Here is a 16,281-nt window from a genome sequence, read left to right as displayed (position 1 = left end):
CATTACAACAATCTTTTTGACTAAAAAAGACACACAAAAAAACAAAGTCTACCTAACCTAGTCTTAAATGTTGGTTAATGGACAACCCTTTGTGAATTGATCAGATGGCCCTTATACCTAGTATCTCCTTAGCATAGTCTAGTAATGGGCCTATTAATAAAAAACCTATCCCGACCAATGCTGTTAGTCTTATTGTGTTCATGATTATGTAGCCATTCTCTTGAAAGTGGTGAATGAGGTTATACAAAACCATTGAATTCTATAAAATATGCCTCTGATATTGATTCCTAGATGAAGGTGCCTTGTGCGTACCAGCTAAATATAGAGCAAGGGTATACCAAGATAACTGGTAGAAGGATAAAAGACACACAACATGAGTTTTAATTAATTTAGTTGCAAGTTCTATTAGTCGTATGTACAGGATACACGTGGTCCAACGAAATGCGTACTTGTAGGTTCCTTCTCGACAATGCAACAATAAGAAATATTTTCAAAATCTATTTGAAATGCATGGTTTTCATGTCCATTCATGATGTTAGAATATCAAAATATGGACTGTTTATTAAGGAGTGACGCAGAACAAATGGCCATCTTTGTTATTAGGGACCAGGACTATAATCATGTCTTCATGTAAACAGATACCAGATACCCTTAACACACAAATCCATCTAACAGCCCTCAGAACCTCCTTCGCGATATAGCTGTTCTGCACTATGCCATTTGGCTTCCATAGTGCACAGGCATGTATATTGTTTTAGCCTGCCCTCTTGTGGGCAACTAACTTATTGATAATAAAAGCGACCACACACAAACGTCCTGGTAATCCTGAACAACAACTCTATCCAGACGGAGCCAAGTGTGAGTGTGTATCTTGGAAGTTGGATCTATTTGACATTTTACAGAGGTAATTAAAGCAACACTTGATGGATCTATCACCTAAACGTTATTCATCATACATTTCTCATTGCCTTGGCTGGCCTGATTAATGCCCTGGCTGGCCTGACATGCAGTAAGGAATCATTCCATTGCTTGGGCTGTGTATTTATTATACGATAGCCTACATTGTACATGTCTAGGCACAGTCTGAGCACTGTCCTCCCTTCTAGGTGAATGGTCGAATGACTGTTGAGATGGGTGTTAATCAGTCTTGATTTGACATGGGGGGCGATGGACTTCTATGTTTATATATATTTGCCAACGCCCACCTCGCGTCATCAAACATAGGAGCTGCGATTGGCTGTTTGCATGTAGTTTACGAGAGTCGAGACACTGTAGCAAAATAAACCTGAGACGTGTCGAGCTGCACGTGATGATTCTCTGAATTCGATCGAAAACCGTGGCAGAACTATTCTTCAGTCTGAGGATAAGCTACAGTTCAACAACTATTGGATATGGGTTGTCGTTATCTACTAGACCGCGTGGCATAAATTATTAATCCAACTAGTGGTAGGCAATACATTTTACAGTGTACTGTATTGTAGCCTATACAGTAGTCTTTGTTTTGCATAAGAGGCTAGATCAGAAAATCGTCACTCTTACATATTAGTAACATTATCATTAATTACACATTCGTAACACTATCATTGAAAAATAAGAAATGGATGAATCAAACGGTTCTTCAAAAAGGACTATTCTGTGTTTATTTGACGTGGACGGCACTCTTACCCCACCGAGAGAGGTAGGCTAAATAACATTTTTCATTATCCCATTGTATTGTGTTTGTCATTTTCTTTCTTCTAATGTTGCTGTCGAACTTGTCAAGGCTTTCTATTTTTAAAGAATTATACGGCGCTTTGCCAATTGCCGTGCCATCTTGATATCGCAAAACTGTTGCAATAATGTCAATGTCTTATCTGCTGCAAGGTCTGGAATGTTCCTGCACGCTATGTAATGATTAACTATTTTCTGTCGATATACTTCCTGATAATGTAGGTAAACAGCATCATTTTCTGTCCTTCCAAGTTCTTGCTTTCATATATTATTTCATCCCGTGGTTGTAGCATACAAATGCAGTCGTCCGCCAACTCTTTTGAATGAAACTGAAATGTCTTCGTTTGCATCTGAGGTTTGTATTTCACTAAAAGTAGCGCGCGCCCCATGGAGCAGAGATATAATTAATATGGAAGAACGTTATGTCCACCGTCCGTACGAGAACACGACTGTAGGCTACTGTTGCCTACTTGCACAACACGTATGATGTCAAGTTTCATATAGCATCCTGGTGATGGTCAACCCTAGCTAGACCACTGCTTATGCTTATTCAAATTACCCTATAACTGCTGTTTCCTGAAAGTTTCAAGTCCGTCCATATGAAGTATCAATTACCTTGCAGCTGTTCGCGCCGAATCTTAAAAGCACAGTGTTTTATATATATATTGCCACACTATTAGGTTGGAATAATACTGTGAAATTGTGAAAATTATAATAATGCCCTTTTAGTGTAAGAGCTGTTTGAAAAGACAGCTGTTTTAATTTCAACCTGTTTTGGTGGGATGGAGTTTTGGCATGCCTGGTGATATCACAAGGCAGGAAATTAGTTAATAGACCAATGAGAAAGAGACTTCCAAACCTTTCTGCCAATAACAGCACCATTTTTTGTTTTTCCCTCCCCACTCAGACCACCCTCAGACAGTCCTAGCTAAATTCTTGCTTGAGAAATTGCTCTTTGCTCTGAAGCTATTTTTTTGTTTCTTTTTTGACAATTAAGGTACTTAATTTTTACCCAGATTTTGAGATAACAACAGCTGCATTGGAACTTGAACAGACAGATAACTGATAATAAACAAATTAAATTGGGAACATGGGGTAAAGAGTCACATCCTACCCTAAAAACTCGGACTACTTTGATCAAGGATGTTGACATTCATAATGGGGGTAGCCTATTAGTTATGTCCTTAGCCTCTTTTGACCCTCAGACTTGAAATGCAAGATAATCAATTAATAATCAGTGAAACGGCTCTCTAGTGCTTTTCATAATGATTTCAGTAGTTTAACAAAAATGACTCATTCATATGTTGATAAATGGTTAACTCGGTTGCACAACGCTGCATCCAATGAATGTCTTTGCAATTGTCATGTGTGAAAATAGGCAGTTCTCCATGTCTTCAAATAATTAAATTAAACAGGAGGATAAAAATGTTGATTATCCCTCTTATCTCTGCCCATCATCACAAGATTATGTCTTTGTTGTAACATAGACAAAAAAACGATCAAATTTGATCTGTATTCTTGTCCCAGTGTCTGGACCGGTGATGTACAGAAACGTTCAATGACCGTCGTGTAGGCAGTGCCCAGTTCAGCAGCCGCTGGTCGGTCACAGAGACAGAAGTGTGCAGAATAAACCCACTGCCCTTATATTATGTAATGCAGTTTCCTCATGTGAACATGAAGAGGTCCCTGCCTGATCCATCTGCCCAAGTCTCTCTGGCAAGATGGAAAGCTGGTTTAATAGGATTATTTCTGAAGAGGATGAATAAACCACTATCAAAGTTGCTCCTCCTTCAGAGACAGATGCCTATCTCACTCTGTCTATGCTACCTAACCTCACAAACAAAGCATTCTCCTGCTTTGTGGTCAGACAACAAAAGCCGTTTTCAGGACTGTAAATGCCTGTCTTGCCTGTCAGTTTATATTATGAGTCCCTAAAACTGTGTTTTCAATGATACACAGTCTGTACCTGTTTGTGTTGTCTGTGTGTGTGTGTGTGCGCGCTTGTTGTGTGTACGCGTCATGCATGTGTGCTTACATCCTGCAGAAAATTGACCCTACGCTGGATGAGTTTTTCCAGTCTCTGCGCAGGAAAGTGAAGATCGGCATAGTGGGTGGATCAGACTACTCAAAGATCGCAGAGCAGCTGGGTGAGGGAGATGAAGGTGAGCGCTCCTCATACTCACTTTGATCTCATTTCAGTCTCACATATTCACCCTCAAACCCACATTATTGCCTTTCTCTCACAGGGCTTTGCAAACCCCAAAAGGATGTCGCTTTCATGGTAATGAAATTATTTCAGGGAAATTCACCAGAGAGACAGTTTAGGGGCTTTCACGTTGGCAGCCCACTCTCATTTGACATCAGTCCATAAATAACAGACATAGACGAAAGCAGCTACATCATAACTGATGTCTCCGCTCCGGGTCGCACATGGACCCAGGTGGAGTTACATGTTTGCTCATGTACCTGTGTTACCTTGACACACTGACCCTGTGGTGGAGTTTACACACAGCAGTGGAGACTGGCCACCAATACACTGACAACTGACAGTTATCACTCAGAGCAGCAACAAAAGTAAAGCAATGAACGATAGAGTAATTATAAGTGGGAGTGCTACTAGTGCATTCAAGGTTTTGTTTTCAGTGCATTTTTTGCATCAACAGTTCTCTATCCTGATCATCCCCAGACTGCATTATGCAAGACCGATTGAGATGCTCAGTACTTTGATACTCTAGCCATGTGAGATATGTGTACAGTGAATGGACAGGACAGAGATTAAACTGGACTGTTCCAGATAGTGTTACATAGGTGGTAATCTGCAATGACCAATAATCCCGCTGCACCAGGTACAACATGCCTGTGTTCCAGTTGGGGGAGGATTTTTTTAGGCTCTGTGCTGGTAGCTTGTGTTATCTATTTACTATGAATGTTCTCACAGTAACACACTTTTACCTAATTTTCCCTCTTTTTCTCTTACAGTGATACAGAAGTTTGACTATGTGTTTGCTGAGAATGGCACGGTGCAGTACAAAGATGGGAAGCTCCTTTCCAAACAGGTGGGTGTGACTGAGGTGAGGGAAGGAGTAAAATATATTTTGGCTCACTAACAAGCTATTTAAACCTGATTCCATGTAAACAACATGCAGGGACAACCTTTTTTCTTGTAAACTGTACTCAGCTAAGAAGATTGGAAGGGAAGTTATGATCGGGCCTTTAAGAGAACTGCACTGTGTTAATACGAAAAGACAGTTCAAATATTTGAACTATGTCCTCTGTCCTACAGGCCATCCAGAACCAGTTGGGAGAGGAACTACTGCAGGACCTCATTAACTTCTGTCTCAGCTACATGGGGCTGATCAAGCTGCCCAAGAAAAGGTGAGACTCCCTCCCTCTGACATACTTCCAGCTCCTTTTCCTTTCAGCTCCTTTTCCATCCTAGTCATTCAGAGGCCCCATGGCCACTACAACCTGTCTATCACAGCTGTAGGCATTGGAGAAAGGAATTGATTATTTTACCTTTATTTATACAGGTTTTTTTCTCATTGAGATAATATCTCTTTTCCAAGAGAGACCTGGTCCAATAGCAGCAGGGGGAACAACGTTTCAGACAAAACAACTTACATACACTAACACAACATTAAACAAAACTATAAACTCACATACAGTACAACAATTACATATTACATTAAAAACACAAACATCTTGACTAAAAACAGCTGGCCTACAAACAATTACACTCTTCTATGATATATACATCGATCAAGTGTTTAAAGTCCACCAACGGAACTAGATCATCACATTTTAAAATGTTCAGGAGAGAATTCCAGGACCACGGTGCTAAGTAACTCAAACTATTTCTACCATGACCTGTTCTAATTTTTGGTACTGTTAGAAGCAAATCAGAATGGGACCGTAATTTATATTTATTTACTGACCTGACTAAAAAAGAACAGATAAAATGGCATTTTACCCAATATGGCCTTATAAATCAATGTATACCAGTGTTTAAGCCTACTCAAGGTCAATGACGACCAGCCAACAGCGCTGTAGAGATCACAGTGATGTGTTAGACGTTTCTGATTTGAAATGAACCTGAGGGCTGCATGATACACTGAATCAAGTGCTCTCAGGGTAGTGGCTGAGGCCTGCATATATATATATATAACATCACTAAAATCTAAAACTGACAGTAATGTACATCGTACCAGCTCCTTCCTGGCCTCAAAAGAAAAACAAGCCTTATGCCGGTAAAAAATCATATTTTCAGCTTGAGCTTCCTTATCAAGTTCTCTACATGCACAATGAAGCTCAGCTAATCATCAACCCACACACTCAAATATTTGTACACTTTAACTTGCTCTATAGTATGTCCAGCCAATGTAGCAATGACATGATTTGTAACATGCCTGGCATTTGAAAATACCATGCATTTTGTTTTACCCAAATTTAGAATTAGCTTTAAATCATACAAATTCTGTTGTATGATGTTACATGCTCTTTGGGCATTTTCAAAAGCTACTACCACTTGAATAAAGAAGAGTATCATCTGCATAAAAATGAACATCTGCTGTTTCAATAAAATCCCCAATGTTGTTTATATACAAAATGAACAACAGTGAGCCAAAAATAGAACCTTGTGGAACACCTGAGCACACCTCTATGGACTCAGATTTACAACCATCCGCCATTACACATTGTGTACGATTTGATAGGTAATTTATAAACCAATCTAGAGCATGACCAGTAATTCCACAACATTTTAAACTTTGCACTAACACAGCATGGTCCACGGTGTCAAACGCCTTCGACAAATCAATAAAAACAGACACACAATGTAACTTCTTATCAAGAGCACAGTGGATGTAATTTAAAACCTTCAATGTTGCTGAAACAGTGCTGTGGCCAGACCTAAAACCTGATTGCATTCCATTTAAGATGTTGTTTTCTTGGAAGTAGGTCTTTAGCTGCCTACTAACTAAGGACTCCAGTACCTTTGACAGTACAGACAATTTTGATATGGGTCGTTAGTTGTCAAGTAGCGAAGGATCTCCACCTTTCAGGAGAGGCAGTACAAAAGCAGATTTCCATAACTTGGGGATTTCCTTAACATCAAGTGTAAGGTTAAAATACATGTTAAGGGGGAGCAATGATGTCTGCGGCTAGGTGTAGGAGGCGGGGGTCTAGTTCATCAGGGCCAGGGGATTTATAAAATCAATTTCTTTCAGGGCTTTACACACTTTTGAAACAGAGAAGGATGAAAAGGAGAACCTGGTGAAGGAGTGCACAGGGGTGTCAGGTAAATCTATAGGGGGCTCAATTATACCTTTGACCTTTAGAAATAAACTGCCTGCATCTAAAAAATGCTGGTTCAAGGCTTTCAGAATGGAGGTTCTCTGAGTTACAATCTGTGTGTCGACCAACAATTGTTTAGGAAGCTGTGTATCTTTTCTGCACTCCAACATTTGGATGGATTATTTACATTTTGTGAAGTAGATTTCAGGTAGTGGTCTGCTTTAACTTACAAATCATAGCCACACCCATATTTCGAAAATGTTTAAAACCAAACCAATCCCTCTTGCTTTAGCCCACAAAGCATTTCGTTCCCTTATGATTTTTGTAAGTTCCTTAGTAAACCAAGGGTTCTCTCTGCCCTTAATCCTGAATTTTTGTAAAGGGGCATGCCTGTTGCATACATCCTGGAATGTGTTGTGGAAGTAAGAAAAGGCTAGTTCAACATCAGGGATTAATTCCATTCTATTCCATTCAATGCTAGATACTTCATGTAAAAAAACTTGAATGTCAAACCGCTTCCAGTTTCTTTTCGTAATAACACGTGGAGATTTCTTAGGAATTTTACCATCTCTCACACAGGCAATAGCACAGTGATCACTTATGTCATTTGCAAAAATACCAGAAGCATTAAAACGATGAGGAGTATTGGTTAAGATTAAATCAATCAAAGAGGATTTCAGAGGATATTTTATATTCAACCTAGTTACACTGTTGACAATCTGAGTGAGGTTGTAGGTATTGCACAGAATTTTAAGTTGATCAGAGCTAGATGTTGGCCAGTCCTGATTCAGATCACCCATCAGGACAAACTCTGTGATAACAATTTGAAAACACAATCCAGAGAGCCCACAGTAGCAGATGGAGGTCTATAGCAGCAAGATACAACACTATTTAAAGATGAGCCAAGGTTTAGGTTCAAAGACAAATATTCAAATTGCTTAGGTTTAGTAACAGAGGTCAGAACGACCACCAAGAACTTGTCTTTTACATATACAGCAACACCACCACCCTTAGATTTACGATCTATACGAAAAACAATGTAACCATTTATGCCAATATTTTTGTCTGTAATAGATTTTTTAAGCCAGGTTTCAGAAAGCATAAATACATTCGGGTCGGCAGTTTTTATCCATATATTCACAAAATCAAGCTTTGGCAGAAGACTTCTTACATTCATATGCAAAAACTTCAGGCCACTCTGACTACTTAATTCGGCAGGGGTAAGAATGTCAGGACCTGGGTTAGACTGGACATTTCCAGACAAAAGAAGCAGCAAGATAATGGCAGGTCTAGATCGAGGGTTACAACATTAGGTTTGACAGACGGCACTTGAAGGAGAATCCATAGTCACCAGAGTCTTTAACCCACATATTTCAGGAGATGTGTAAAGTCCAGAGACATGGTACCAAGAGAACAGTCCTGACATGTAAGCGCAAGAGTCCCATTTCTCCCATATTGTTCGGGAGAAATGTACATAGTTCTCATGTACATTTCCGGAGCAAGCGTGGGGTTTCTCATTAACTTCTAATGGTGGCTCTGTCAGCATTCCTAAGGGAGAGACTAAGACAGAAGGATTGATCTGTATCTGGGTGGAAATACTTGTTTCCTTAAGTCCAATTCTGACTTTAACGCTAGAATCTCTAGAATGTTTGTATGATGGTTGGCAACAAAGCCAGTCTAAAGTATCTTCTTACAGATGAATGCCTTATTCTGCCCTCAGGGGCACCTTTATCGAATTCCGCAACGGAATGCTGAACATCTCCCCCATTGGCCGGAGCTGCACACTTGAGGAGCGACTCGAATTCTCTGAAATTGACAAGGTATTACACAGTATAAGAGTGCCTAAATAATGATCCAAACAGCAGTCATTATCTTCTAAGGAAAACATCTAAACATCTCAACTTTTTTTAAATGAATAGTAAACAAACAAAGCACGTGTTATTGATTGAGTCATACTTTCAACCTCTTATAACCTCAAATCACTGCACAGTGCAACCAGGCATGATTTTCTCTTATACTGTTATGTTGGCTCCTATTAAAAGAGGAAGAGAGTAAACAAGTCAAAACAATGCTGAGCTTTCAAGATGGCTGAAGAGACATTGATGTTTCACAGCCACACATTATGGAGGGTCTAGTGGTCTGACGGGTGATGTGGAGAGGCTTAACCCTTAGTGGCCTGAAGCCTGACCCCTTTCCTTAACCTCTTCACAGAGAGAGAAAATCCGGGAGAAGTTTGTTGCGGCCCTGCAGGAGGAGTTTGCAGGGAAGGGTCTACGATTTACTAGAGGTAAGACCAACTGGCACCGGATGTGAGCTGGGAATTAATATCAGTGTAACTATTAGCACCTCTAGTCTTGTATTTCAGTATTCTTTTGTATGTCATCTGTGCATGGTGTGATATCTACATTTGAAGACTAATTTATCTTTCAGATAGAACCCTGTTATGACTTGAATATACTTGCTCCTTTGCTGTCTTTTCCTTGCTGTTGTTTCCTATCTGCCAGTTCACAAAGACCATCTGCCATGCGTAGTCAATCTCCTGGACACATTGTGTCCAACTTCATTAAACATTACTCTCCCCTGCTCCACTCTCTGAGGTTCAGAGATGTTTTTCTCTGGTTAGTCAGACTAGGTGTTTGCTGACTGTAACGAGGTGTGGGGCTTACTTAATGGCCTGTGAAACTGTACACAATTCAGGCAGCTGCACAAACAGCTGGAGATAAGGCTGCTGTCTTCATAAGGCACTCTGTTAAAGCCTTGGGCCAGTAGCAGCAGTAGTTACAAACACACACATTCATCCTTACTTCATCCTAACGGCCTTACTTCACCCTAACTGAGTGACTGCCCTGGGAATCCCTCTGATTGCTGATGTGGAAGCTGATGCTAATAGCACTGACAGCAGAGCCAGTTGGAGGGCTGTTTGTACTGCAGCCGCAGAGTCTGATAAAACGAGCCAATGAGAAGGCTAGTGGATAAGATTTATGTGTTTGCTCATTGCAGTCTGTATCTGCACGTCTACCCTGCCTTTGTTTGTTCACATTTCACATATGCAATGCTGTTTATGCCTATGCTGCACTGTCTGTTCTTACGCCATAGATTTTTGCCCCTGTCACTCAGCTCAAAAGGCGACATTGCAGCGTCACTTCAAATACAGGCACCTTTGTCCTGGCTCTGTTTTCTTTCACCTTTATGGTGCATGGCCAGGGGCGGGGAAGGAACTGTGTGGGGGATGGGCTGAGGATGTGGGCATTTGTGGCCAATACACCCTCTGATTGGCTGAAACCTCCCTAGCTGTTGCATTTGTGAGCTTTCCCTTAGGGTCAAGCAGCAGTTGCTACATCCATTTCTGGACTAATAAATTAATGATATGTAACCATTGATTCTTGAAGGATATAACTTATAAATGCCATATGATCTTAGTTCAACTCTCGTACCCAATCAGAAAACAAAATATAAGCTAGTTTTACTCCAAAGTTTGTAAACAAAGTAAATGTAAACAAACACTGTATAGCCTGAAAACATGGTTAAAGTTGTACTTTTGATAACATGGATGGTCAGTCCTTGCATTCATAGCTCTGCCTTTGAATTTGAGAGTGCTTACATTTCTCCAGTCCCATCGCCACACCTTCTACTGAAACAGTGGTGAGGAGGGCGCTTTGTTATTGCTTCAACTGCTGATTGCCGCTTTAAACACTGGGGGGTAATGAAGTAGAATCTGAAGGCAGGGGGGATGGGCAAGAAGCAGAATTTAAACTTTGCTGAGGGCTTTTCGTGCACATTCACGGCTCGTTGACCTGAATATGTAGCAGAATTTAAAGACTAACTGCTCTGGTTGTAGAATGAAAAGGAAAGAGCGATTTAAAAGAAAGGAGTCAGCCACAGGCTGTGTTTGTGGAACTGAGTCTACCTCATGGGGCAGCCTGATGGCTGTCACATACTGTTAGTAACCTCATGGGGCAGCCTGATGGCTGTCACATACTGTTAGGGACCTCATGGGGCAGCCTGATGGCTGTCACATACTGTTAGGGACCTCATGGGGCAGCCTGATGGCTGTCACATACTGTTAGGGACCTCATGGGGCAGCCTGATGGCTCACATACTGTTAGGGACCTCATGGGGCAGCCTGATGGCTCACATACTGTTAGGGACCTCATGGGGCAGCCTGATGGCTCACATACTGTTAGGGACCTCATGGGGCAGCCTGATGGCTCACATACTGTTAGGGACCTCATGGGGCAGCCTGATGGCTGTCACATACTGTTAGGGACCTCATGGGGCAGCCTGATGGCTCACATACTGTTAGGGACCTCATGGGGCAGCCTGATGGCTGTCACATACTGTTAGTAACCTCATGGGGCAGCCTGATGGCTGTCACATACTGTTAGTAACCTCATGGGGCAGCCTGATGGCTGTCACATACTGTTAGGGACCTCATGGGGCAGCCTGATGGCTGTCACATACTGTTAGGGACCTCATGGGGCAGCCTGATGGCTGTCACATACTGTTAGGGACCTCATGGGGCAGCCTGATGGCTCACATACTGTTAGGGACCTCATGGGGCAGCCTGATGGCTCACATACTGTTAGGGACCTCATGGGGCAGCCTGATGGCTCACATACTGTTAGGGACCTCATGGGGCAGCCTGATGGCTCACATACTGTTAGGGACCTCATGGGGCAGCCTGATGGCTCACATACTATTAGGGACCTTATGGGGCAGCCTGATGGCTGTCACATACTGTTAGGGACCTCATGGGGCAGCCTGATGGCTCACATACTGTTAGGGACCTCATGGGGCAGCCTGATGGCTGTCACATACTGTTAGGGACCTCATGGGGCAGCCTGATGGCTCACATACTGTTAGGGTAACCTCATGGGGCAGCCTGATGGCTCACATACTGTTAGGGTAACCTCATGGGGCAGCCTGATGGCTGTCACATACTGTTAGATGGGGCAGCCTGATGGCTGTCACATACTGTTAGTAACCTCATGGGGCAGCCTGATGGCTCACATACTGTTAGTAACCTCATGGGGCAGCCTGATGGCTCACATACTGTTAGGGACCTCATGGGGCAGCCTGATGGCTGTCACATACTGTTAGTAACCTCATGGGGCAGCCTGATGGCTGTCACATACTGTTAGGGACCTCATGGGGCAGCCTGATGGCTGTCACATACTGTTAGTAACCTCATGGGGCAGCCTGATGGCTGTCACATACTGTTAGTAACCTCATGGGGCAGCCTGATGGCTCACATACTGTTAGTAACCTCATGGGGCAGCCTGATGGCTGTCACATACTGTTAGGGACCCCATGGGGCAGCCTGATGGCTCACATACTGTTAGTAACCTCATGGGGCAGCCTGATGGCTGTCACATACTGTTAGGGACCTCATGGGGCAGCCTGATGGCTGTCACATACTGTTAGGGACCTCGTGGGGCAGCCTGATGGCTGTCACATACTGTTAGGGACCTCATGGGGCAGCCTGATGGCTGTCACATACTGTTAGGGACCTCATGGGGCAGCCTGATGGCTGTCACATACTGTTAGGGACCTCATGGGGCAGCCTGATGGCTGTCACATACTGTTAGGGACCTCATGGGGCAGCCTGATGGCTGTCACATACTGTTAGTAACCTCATGGGGCAGCCTGATGGCTCACATACTGTTAGGGACCTCATGGGGCAGCCTGATGGCTGTCACATACTGTTAGGGACCTCATGAGGCAGCCTGATGGCTCACATACTGTTAGTAACCTCATGAGGCAGCCTGATGGCTCACATACTGTTAGTAACCTCATGGGGCAGCCTGATGGCTCACATACTGTTAGTAACCTCATGGGGCAGCCTGATGGCTCACATACTGTTAGTAACCTCATGGGGCAGCCTGATGGCTCACATACTGTTAGGGACCTCATGGGGCAGCCTGATGGCTGTCACATACTGTTAGTAACCTCATGGGGCAGCCTGATGGCTGTCACATACTGTTAGGGACCTCATGGGGCAGCCTGATGGCTGTCACATACTGTTAGGGACCTCATGGGGCAGCCTGATGGCTGTCACATACTGTTAGTAACCTCATGGGGCAGCCTGATGGCTCACATACTGTTAGTAACCTCATGGGGCAGCCTGATGGCTGTCACATACTGTTAGGGACCCCATGGGGCAGCCTGATGGCTCACATACTGTTAGTAACCTCATGGGGCAGCCTGATGGCTGTCACATACTGTTAGGGACCTCATGGGGCAGCCTGATGGCTGTCACATACTGTTAGGGACCTCATGGGGCAGCCTGATGGCTGTCACATACTGTTAGGGACCTCATGGGGCAGCCTGATGGCTGTCACATACTGTTAGGGACCTCATGGGGCAGCCTGATGGCTGTCACATACTGTTAGGGACCTCATGGGGCAGCCTGATGGCTGTCACATACTGTTAGGGACCTCATGGGGCAGCCTGATGGCTGTCACATACTGTTAGTAACCTCATGGGGCAGCCTGATGGCTCACATACTGTTAGGGACCTCATGGGGCAGCCTGATGGCTGACTGTTGGCTCACATGGCTCACACTGTTAGTAACCTCATGAGGCAGCCTGATGGCTCACATACTGTTAGTAACCTCACGGGGCAGCCTGATGGCTCACATACTGTTAGTAACCTCATGGGGCAGCCTGATGGCTCACATACTGTTAGGGACCTCATGGGGCAGCCTGATGGCTGTCACATACTGTTAGTAACCTCATGGGGCAGCCTGATGGCTGTCACATACTGTTAGGGACCTCATGGGGCAGCCTGGGGCAGCCTGATGGCTGTCACATACTGTTAGGGACCTCATGGGGCAGCCTGATGGCTGTCACATACTGTTAGGGACCTCATGGGGCAGCCTGATGGCTGTCACATACTGTTAGGGACCTCATGGGGCAGCCTGATGGCTGTCACATACTGTTAGGGACCTCATGGGGCAGCCTGATGGCTCACATACTGTTAGTGACCTCATGGGGCAGCCTGATGGCTGTCACATACTGTTAGTAACCTCATGGGGCAGCCTGATGGCTGTCACATACTGTTAGGGACCTCATGGGGCAGCCTGATGGCTGTCACATACTGTTAGGGACCTCATGGGGCAGCCTGATGGCTGTCACATACTGTTAGGGACCTCATGGGGCAGCCTGATGGCTGTCACATACTGTTAGGGACCTCATGGGGCAGCCTGATGGCTGTCACATACTGTTAGTAACCTCATGGGGCAGCCTGATGGCTGTCACATACTGTTAGGGACCTCATGGGGCAGCCTGATGGCTGTCACATACTGTTACTGGGACCTCATGGGGACCTCATGGGGCAGCCTGATGGCTCACATACTGTTAGGGACCTCATGGGGCAGCCTGATGGCTCACATACTATTAGGGACCTTATGGGGCAGCCTGATGGCTGTCACATACTGTTAGGGACCTCATGGGGCAGCCTGATAGCTCACATACTGTTAGTAACCTCATGAGGCAGCCTGATGGCTCACATACTGTTAGGGACCTCATGGGGCAGCCTGATGGCTCACATACTGTTAGTAACCTCATGGGGCAGCCTGATGGCTCACATACTGTTAGGGACCTCATGGGGCAGCCTGATGGCTGTCACATACTGTTAGTAACCTCATGGGGCAGCCTGATGGCTGTCACATACTGTTAGTAACCTCATGGGGCAGCCTGATGGCTCACATACTGTTAGTAACCTCATGGGGCAGCCTGATGGCTCACATACTGTTAGGGACCTCATGGGGCAGCCTGATGGCTGTCACATACTGTTAGTAACCTCATGGGGCAGCCTGATGGCTGTCACATACTGTTAGGGACCTCATGGGGCAGCCTGATGGCTGTCACATACTGTTAGGGACCTCATGGGGCAGCCTGATGGCTGTCACATACTGTTAGTAACCTCATGGGGCAGCCTGATGGCTGTCACATACTGTTAGTAACCTCATGGGGCAGCCTGATGGCTCACATACTGTTAGTAACCTCATGGGGCAGCCTGATGGCTGTCACATACTGTTAGGACCTCATGGGGCAGCCTGATGGCTCACATACTGTTATGGGGCAGCCTGATGGCTGACCTCATGGGGCAGCCTGATGGCTGTCACATACTGTTAGGGACCTCATGGGGCAGCCTGATGGCTGTCACATACTGTTAGGGACCTCATGGGGCAGCCTGATGGCTGTCACATACTGTTAGGGACCTCATGGGGCAGCCTGATGGCTGTCACATACTGTTAGGGACCTCATGGGGCAGCCTGATGGCTGTCACATACTGTTAGGGACCTCATGGGGCAGCCTGATGGCTCACATACTGTTAGTGACCTCATGGGGCAGCCTGATGGCTGTCACATACTGTTAGTAACCTCATGGGGCAGCCTGATGGCTGTCACATACTGTTAGGGACCTCATGGGGCAGCCTGATGGCTGTCACATACTGTTAGGGACCTCATGGGGCAGCCTGATGGCTCACATACTGTTAGTAACCTCATGGGGCAGCCTGATGGCTCACATACTGTTAGGGACCTCATGGGGCAGCCTGATGGCTCACATACTGTTAGTAACCTCATGGGGCAGCCTGATGGCTGTCACATACTGTTAGGGACCTCATGGGGCAGCCTGATGGCTGTCACATACTGTTAGGGACCTCATGGGGCAGCCTGATGGCTGTCACATACTGTTAGTAACCTCATGGGGCAGCCTGATGGCTGTCACATACTGTTAGTAACCTCATGGGGCAGCCTGATGGCTCACATACTGTTAGTAACCTCATGGGGCAGCCTGATGGCTGTCACATACTGTTAGTAACCTCATGGGGCAGCCTGATGGCTGTCACATACTGTTAGTAACCTCATGGGGCAGCCTGATGGCTGTCACATACTGTTAGGGACCTCATGGGGCAGCCTGATGGCTCACATACTGTTAGGGACCTCATGGGGCAGCCTGATGGCTCACATACTGTTAGTAACCTCATGGGGCAGCCTGATGGCTGTCACATACTGTTAGGGACCTCATGGGGCAGCCTGATGGCTCACATACTGTTAGGGACCTCATGGGGCAGCCTGGGCAGCATACTGTTAGGGACCTCATGGGGCAGCCTGATGGCTCACATACTGTTGACCTCATGGGGCAGCCTGATGGCTCACATACTGTTAGGGACCTCATGGGGCAGCCTGATGGCTCACATACTGTTAGGGACCTCATGGATGGCTCACATACAGACCTCATGGGGCAGCCTGATGGCTGTCACATACTGTTA

At 45.0% G+C, this 16,281-nt stretch overlaps 1 protein-coding gene across 2 annotated transcripts in view; it reads left to right on the top strand.

Moving 5' to 3' along the window:
* The first annotated feature begins 1,256 nt into the window (after positions 1-1,256).
* Positions 1,257-16,281, top strand: part of LOC115110524 (phosphomannomutase 1-like) — a 33,727-nt gene continuing 18,702 nt past the window's right edge. The window contains exons 1-6 of one of the 2 annotated variants that reach the window (XM_065010164.1): positions 1,257-1,678; positions 3,755-3,872; positions 4,690-4,781; positions 4,994-5,085; positions 8,723-8,822; positions 9,214-9,289. In XM_065010164.1, coding sequence (XP_064866236.1) covers positions 1,598-1,678; positions 3,755-3,872; positions 4,690-4,781; positions 4,994-5,085; positions 8,723-8,822; positions 9,214-9,289 — 559 coding nt within the window. In that variant the 5' untranslated portion in view covers positions 1,257-1,597. The remainder of the gene's footprint in view (positions 1,679-3,754; positions 3,873-4,689; positions 4,782-4,993; positions 5,086-8,722; positions 8,823-9,213; positions 9,290-16,281) is intronic. The other variant, XM_065010165.1, reaches the window with a different exon arrangement.

This window comes from Oncorhynchus nerka, linkage group LG26 (genome assembly GCF_034236695.1).
Source record: "Oncorhynchus nerka isolate Pitt River linkage group LG26, Oner_Uvic_2.0, whole genome shotgun sequence".
Classification (NCBI taxonomy): domain Eukaryota; kingdom Metazoa; phylum Chordata; class Actinopteri; order Salmoniformes; family Salmonidae; genus Oncorhynchus; species Oncorhynchus nerka.
The sequence above is the reverse complement of the archived record's forward strand: the minus strand, read 5'-3'. Positions and strand labels throughout refer to the sequence as shown.